Here is a 7,605-nt window from a genome sequence, read left to right as displayed (position 1 = left end):
CCGCATAAAACCATGGAGCATGTGCAGCATATCCCAATATGCCTGCCGCGGATAATATTCATGGTCGTAGGGAGTAAAACAGGCAAGCCCATCACGGACAGGCCATATAAAATCTCTGCGTCCTTACGAGTGTGAGGTGGCCTCGCCAATGGGCAGATGGAAAGTGTGCGTCTCCGGTCGCCACCGCTCAAATGCATGGCCTGATTAAGGCATATCGGAGGCTGTATCCGACCAGTACTAATAATCTATAAATCCCATCTCCTGCCAGGTGATGGACCACGCGGGGATGTAGAACGCGGGGAGGACTCAAAACTCCCATAGTAGACCCTCCCCCCCCACCCTTCTCTCCTGGCTCCGAAAGTCGTTGTAAGAACTGTCCTCCACAGATATACTCGGATCTATGCTGGGCTGTAGGGCTAATAGATCCGACGTCCGAGGGCCGGGATGTATAGGCCGAGCATCCATGTCGTCAACTGTAAAATGCATAATTTTTAATAACTTAATTGTACAAATTATCATTAATAATTATGTATTTTTTATAATTTAATTCATATTTTTTTAAGACATTAATTGTACAAATTGATCATTAATAATTTATGTTTTTTTTTATAATTTAAAATTCATATTTTTTAATAACTTAATTTTTTTTTTTTTTTTTGTACAAATTACTTACGTATGAGTTCCGGCTCGATATTTTGAGGCCCAGTGGCTATATGTTCTTTTTATAATTTAATTCATATTTTTAATACACTTAATTGTACAAATTACTTACATATAGTTCCCGGGCTCGATATTTTGAGGCCCAGTGGCCAGCGCAAACTATCCATTAATAGTCATATATTTTTTTTTTTTTATAATTTTAAAATTCATATTTTTTAATAACTTAATAGTACAAATTACTTACATATGGGTTCCGGGCCGATATTTTGAGGCCCAGTGGCACCTAAACTATCAATTAATAATCATATATTTTTTTTTATAATTTAATTCATATTTTTTAATACTTATTGTACAAATTTACTTATGTATGGGTTCCGGGCTCGATATTTTGAGGCCCAGTTGTACAAATTATCATTAATAATTATGTATTTTTTTATAATTTAAATTCATATTTTTTAATAACTTAATTGTATAAATTACTTACCCATGGGTTCCGCGCCCCATATATTGTGGCCCAGTGGCACCAAACTATTATTAATAGTCATATATTTTTTTTTATAATTTAAATTTATATTTTTTAATAATTTAATTGTATAAATTGCTTACGTATGGCTTCCGGGCTCGATATTTTTGAGGCCCAGCGGCTATATGTTTTTTTTATAATTGAAATTCATATTTTTTAATAACTCAATTGTATAAATTTTATATATATATAAGTTTCGGGCTCCATATTTTGAGGATCGAAATACCAATATAAGATACTAAAACAAAAGTAATTCTAAGCTAAAATACTACACATTACTACGCTACAAGGCTCTAAATTTTACTACGCTAAAAGGGTCTACGTTTTACTATGCTAAAAAGGTCTAGATTTTACTACGCTAAAAAATAATCTAAACTAAACATAAACAACAAATAAATTTAATTGCAAATAAACACAAAACGGCATGAAAGCACATATATATAAATGAGAATATTAACATACAAATTTATTTGACAAATTTATATTTTTATATAAAATAGTAAAATTAAATCCGGATAAATTTAAGATGCTAATTTCGCAAAAAAAAAAAACACAAACCGAAATAGAACACATACAAATCAAATAATATGCATTATCATAAAAGTTTCAACTTAAAATAAATCGAAATACCTCGATTTAGAATTTTCGGAAAGCAAATAGATCGAAATTTTGACTCCGAAAGCGTGAATCAACAATAACAAGAAGCTCTACTCGAGTGTGGGACCTACGTTCTTCAAGTTTTATGTGCCGGGGGGACCCAATTTTTTTTTTTTTTATAATGGCGGACAGTGGGGGGACCAGGTTTTGGATTGGGGATTAGAATAATGGTGAAGAAGAAGACGGGAGGGTTTTTTTGTTGAGGGATATAACGCCAGGTTTTCTGGCGCTATATCACTGTGTCAGTGTATAACGCCAGAAAACCTGGCGCTATATTACTCTGACAGTGTATAACGCCAGAAAACCTGGCGCTATATAATAACGGTGCAGTTACCGTTATTATATAGCGCCAGGTTTTCTGGCGTTATATATATTATTGTTACCTTTTTTTTTACACTTATTTGTGTCTTTTGAAACCAAAATAGCAACATTTTGGTTCCGGACTCAGAAATGGTTAGATCTCATTTACGTCTTTTTAAGTTGCTGTACTCTTCCGTATTTCAGGATGCATTTTCCAACTTTTGAGCGTGTGTATATCAGTACATGCGAGAGTATAATTTTATTTTTAAGAATACGTTCGGTCCACTTTAATTAATTTTTTAATATTTTTTATAATTCATATTATTTAATTTTTTCAGATATAAAAATAAAATTAACTTTTTTTCTTCGAAAGTTATCCTTAGAGTAAGAGCCTAGGAGTATATATTATATTTTTAATGAACAAACTAAGATTAACATAGTGAATTCTATTGTTAATTAGTATTAAGAGGTAAAATGTTTAATATGTAGAAAAATAGTAAAAAAAATTAATTTAAATGGACTATTATTTTGGTTTGTCACGCTTACACCTATGTTTATTCTATTTCTGAAATTTTTTATCATTTTTGTTAATTAGTTTAAATTATTAAAATTTCTGATTTTCAAGAACACACGACCTTGGATTCAACGTGCCGTAAAAGACAAAATAACAAAAACGTGTATCGTTATCTTCCTTACATTTTGTCGTGATAATCAAATTCCATTAAACTTCTGTCCTTATGCATTACACTGCTAAAATCTTAACCCAAAAGAGGAACCCTTTTTGCAAGAAAATGGAGCTTCGGAAAACCCATTTTCTTCTCAAATCAATTCTATTGCTGATTTTTTTCTTGCTCTTTGTTTCTGTAAGTTATCAAATTTCGATCCCTGCCAAACAAGATGGGTTCTGGTACGAGAACAGAACACCAAAGGTAGATTCAATTTTAATCGAGGCTTTCTTTGATCCAGTTTGCCCCGACAGTAGAGATGCATGGCCCCCACTTAAACAAGCTCTACAGCAATACGGTTCTCGTGTCTCTCTTCTTGTCCATCCATTCCCTTTGCCGTATGCTCTTTTCTAACGCCTTTGTTTTGTTTAATTTTCAAATAGAAATGTATCGTTCCTTTGGCGACAAACTAAAAAGAAAAACATATCACACAAATTGGGACAGGGGGAGTATTGGAATGAAATGAATCTATTGGATATATAGGATTTTATATATAGCTAAATGAGGTGTAGTTGATTGATTTTTAACTTTCAGTTTATATCTGGAACTTAAATCCCTTTTGTGTGTGTGGTGTGTGTGTGTGTGGGGGGGGGGGGGGGGATAGAAGAAAGTTAATCTAAGTTGAATGATCTGACCGATTTATTACTCCCTTTACTGTGTTTCAAGAATTCGCGAGGACCTATAATATTGTGCCTTCTTGAACTTAGGGGTAAGGTGCAACGTACACACTATCCTACCCAGATTACACTGTGTTTTCTGTTGTAGTTGTTGTATGTAGGTAAAAAGGGAGTTTTTTCGGGTGCATCTCTGCTTGCTGTTAGCTGAAATGATGATATATTCATTAGTGTAGGCACTTTTTTGCTGATTGATGTAATTTTTTTTTCTGTGTAGACTTCTTTTGCATTCTATCTCAATCTTTTGAACTCAAATTGCTGATGTTTTGGTTGACTCTCTGATATGTTGACTCTCTTTGGTATACGTTGAACATCCAATTGCTTCAGTAATGGTTAAACACTGTGTTCATTGGTCATATATCACTGTATATATTTTCAATGATGACTTGTGCTCAATTTGCTGTCTGAAACATTATGTAAGATGGTGGCATCTTTATCGAGGACTTGCCTACTTAACATCTAAATATTAAGATTAACCTGAATGATGCTTCTCTGAACTTTGCTTCTGCACAGTAAAGTTATCGACTGCTATATTCATTTGTAGAAAGTTTTAGAACTAATGCAATGTCTGTATTTGAAAATTCATTAGTCTTTTAGACTTGCTATATCACTGTGTTAAATGGTGTGTATTTCCTCACATGGAAGCAATTGCTAGCGCTTTTCTTCTTCCTCTTTTCTTTTTTGTTGAGAATCAAATGTTGCATGAGTAGGGCATGACAATATGTTGTTTTCCTGTTCCGCTTTTGGAAAAAAATCCTACCAGACAGAGATTGACTTGTTTACTTGCTAATCTGCAGTTACCATGACAATGCATTTCTTACCTCGCGTGCATTGCATGTTGTCAATAAGTTGAATGCTTCTGCCACGTACAAGCTACTGGAGTCGTTCTTTGATCATCAGGTAAGAGGTCTCTGTACTGAATATGTGGAACCTCAACTGCAGTCAATAACTCATGTTAAAAACCATTGTTCTAAATGAAGAGATACATGCACCTCTCATTTTTCCGTCTATGTCAATGTTTGTTTTTGCCTTGACAGTTAATGTTCTTTGTGATTTAATTTTCAAGATGAAAGTGTATGCTGCTGATTTCCTTTTCTCTTTTCCCCTAATATACTTGTTGCTCTATTGTATGCTTTAGCGTGATGCTTCAAAAGTCCTACTCCTTTAGCTTATATTCTTCCTTTCCAATTACTTGCTATCGTCATGGACTTCTTATTCTAGTTTATAAGATACTTTGAGGTGTCTATAGGCTATGTAAAATGATGTTTTTGGAATCTTACAACTAGGTAACTTTCAATTTATGGCTTCATAGCATTTTCCTTCTACTTTAAACAACCTTGAGATCATTAGTTGTGCGGCATATTATGTTCCTGGTAATTTACCTCAAAGATTAGGTCCTCTATCACTCAAGTTTCCTTCAACTGTTAATCTGTAGTTCGAGTGCTTTTAGTCAAGAAAATTTATTGCGCACTTCTTCAAAAGAAAGCATTACAATTTGCAATATGTTCAAATTCCGAAAATTGGAGAATTTTGTTTCCGATGGTTATGACTTGTTATTACTTCAATTCTTTTCCTCCCCTTCATACCCCCATCCCCTGGTGGAAGAAAATCCCGAGAAGATGAAAGAGAGAGAGAAAAATGACCTCTTAATTCAGGCATAGAAGCTAGCTAATCAGTTTATGGTGAACAAAAACCTCTTAGTTCTGTAGTTAAAGCTTTGTCAAAGCAAAGTAGTGAACCTAAAACCTTTTCGTTATTTGATTAAAGCTTTGTCAAGGCAGAGTGAAAGACAAGTGAAAACGGACAAAAAAAGAAGCTACTATATGACATTTCAGTAATGGGACCGTACCTGTTTGGCCATGAAATATTACCTTCATATTAGTTCAACATATTTTTTGCATATACTAGTCTGGCCATATTTGTGAATATTGAACTTCAGTAGAAATATTGACTTTCTGGAAGGTTATTTCAAGTGAAATACTAGTTTCCTCTCATAAATCTTCAATTTTCACAACTTTTATTCCTAATGAAGTTCATGTGCAAACACAACTGAATCACAAACTTGTTTTCAACTTCAATTCAAATATTGTCCAAACATCTATGAAATTGGTGAGCTACAAAATGTGCACGAGCGTTAATGATTTGAAGCAACAAAAGAACCTAGAAAAACATGGCTGATCGTGAACCACGGATGAGTCAACTGATTGAATGCACAAAATTGTTAATTTACGATGTTTGACATGTATTTGAGTACTTGATATGACGGTGCATTGTTGAACAGGAAGAGTTTTACAACAAAGCGACTTTCGACTTGTCTAGAGCATCTCTTGTCGAAAAAGTTGCGAGATTTTCAACTAATGCAATTGGAAATTCGAATTATGATGTGATTAAGGCTGGCTTTACTGACTACAAAACTGATCAGGCCACAAGATTTTCCTTCAAGGTAAATTATCCTTAATTATCACTGATGCCGGACGCCTGATCTTTCTTCCCTTTTACTTCTTCTAGCTGATTCGTTTATATTCTTTCTCAGTATGGCTGTGTGAAAGGTGTGTATGGAACTCCCTTCTTCTTTATAAATGGGTTTCCGCTACCAGACGCTGGCTCAGCAGTGGACTATAAAGGGTGGAGACGCGTCCTCGACCCATTGGTTCATCAGCAGGACACTGGGAGGAATGACCTTTTGCATTTCTTCTTGTGAATCACAGATCTTTAACTATCTATTTGCATCTATCTCGATCGTTAGATTACTGAGAAAGACTAATATGTATCTTGTTTATAATAAATCGGTTGTTAACGTAGTTTGCTGGCTAAAGTGATTTCAGTATGAGTATTTCTATGCAGTTACTGATAATGGATTGTGAACTCTATTTAGCTGATATGGTAGATGAGCTGGGAACCCGCATGTTAAATACCCACAAAATTCTAGGAACTAATTTTGATTCAATTGTCAACTTAATGTTTCTTTGCATCGATCCTTTTTCCATCAAATTATGGCCTGGCTTTTAGAGGCGAATCTAGGATTTGAATTATATGGGTTCAACCTCCAATATTCTTAGGATTGAACCCATTGTATTTTTATAGTTATGGGGTCATATCTATGTAGATTTTGTAGTTTTAGTGGATTTTTAAATATAAATGTATATTTCGCGTCGAAAATACTAGGATCAGTTTGAACCCGACACTCATATGCTGCATCCATCCCTGCTAGCTTTAGTATGGTAGGGATTAGCTGCATCCATCCCTGCTAGCTTTAGTATGGTAGGGATTATAAAATGAGTTTTTACATTCCTATGCCATATAGTAAACTATATTACCCTCCATGCTTAACTTTTAATATAATTACCTTCTATATACTTAATTATCATTTATGTACCATTTTAGGATTTTAATGGTATTAATTAGTCTCCTAATTTTAGTCAACCGTATATTCCCACTCCCCCAAGTTTCTCTCTCCAAATCCCACGATTTCCTCTTCAAACACCCACGATTTCCTCTTTTAAAACCAGCGAAAATCTGTAACCCCTCCACCATTGACAACCATTAAAAAGCTTTGAAGCTTTGAATTCGAATTTGGGTTTTCAAAAGACATTGTTTGTTTGGATTGGATGTTGTTGCAAAGAATTGAGAATTCTCTCTACGTCTCTCTCTATCTCGCAATCCCAAATTTCAGTAATAGAGAAAAGGAAAAGAGAGCAGCAATTCCACCATTGACAGCCATTAAAAAGCTTTGAAGCTTTGAATTCAAATTTGGATTTTCAAAAATCATTATTTATTTGGATTGGGTGTTGTTGTAAATAATTGAGAATATGGTTTGGAGTTTATATCTCAATTTTGAGGAGTTTTGGTGAAGATTAGACTTGGTTTTTGCTGAATTTCAGATTGAAACTCGAAGAAGAAGAAGACGACATGACATACATTATACTGCAGAAATTGTAGATAAATTGTAGAAAAATTGTAGACTGTTGTTTATTTATTTTTATGCTTTGTGCTTTTGTGTTAAAAGTTTTGATGGGAGCTTGTTATTCCACTTCGTCTGTTTTGGAGTCTAACTTGTGCAGAGGAG

The 7,605-nt window shown here is 34.1% G+C and overlaps 1 protein-coding gene across 1 annotated transcript; it reads left to right on the top strand.

Annotated features, from left to right (window-relative positions):
* The first annotated feature begins 2,843 nt into the window (after window positions 1-2,843).
* LOC109239937 lies at window positions 2,844-6,397 on the top strand. Its single transcript, XM_019406544.1, has 4 exons — window positions 2,844-3,203; window positions 4,337-4,439; window positions 5,821-5,982; window positions 6,073-6,397. Exons 1-4 carry the CDS (start codon window positions 2,878-2,880, stop codon window positions 6,238-6,240), a joined length of 759 nt encoding a protein of 252 aa, XP_019262089.1. The 5' UTR covers window positions 2,844-2,877; the 3' UTR covers window positions 6,241-6,397.
* Window positions 6,398-7,605: the final 1,208 nt, after the last annotated feature.

This window comes from Nicotiana attenuata, unplaced genomic scaffold (genome assembly GCF_001879085.1).
Source record: "Nicotiana attenuata strain UT unplaced genomic scaffold, NIATTr2, whole genome shotgun sequence".
In the NCBI taxonomy this organism is placed as follows: domain Eukaryota; kingdom Viridiplantae; phylum Streptophyta; class Magnoliopsida; order Solanales; family Solanaceae; genus Nicotiana; species Nicotiana attenuata.
Note: the sequence above shows the minus strand (reverse complement) of the source record. Positions and strands in the feature narration are given on the sequence as shown.

Coding starts and splice junctions, on each gene's coding strand:
- LOC109239937 (XM_019406544.1), top strand. CDS start 2,878: ATGCATTACACTGCTAAAATCTTAACCCAAAAGAGGAACCCTTTTTGC. Junction 3,204..4,336: donor GTCCATCCATTCCCTTTGCC/GTATGCTCTTTT, acceptor GCTAATCTGCAG/TTACCATGACAATGCATTTC. Junction 4,440..5,820: donor AGTCGTTCTTTGATCATCAG/GTAAGAGGTCTC, acceptor ATTGTTGAACAG/GAAGAGTTTTACAACAAAGC.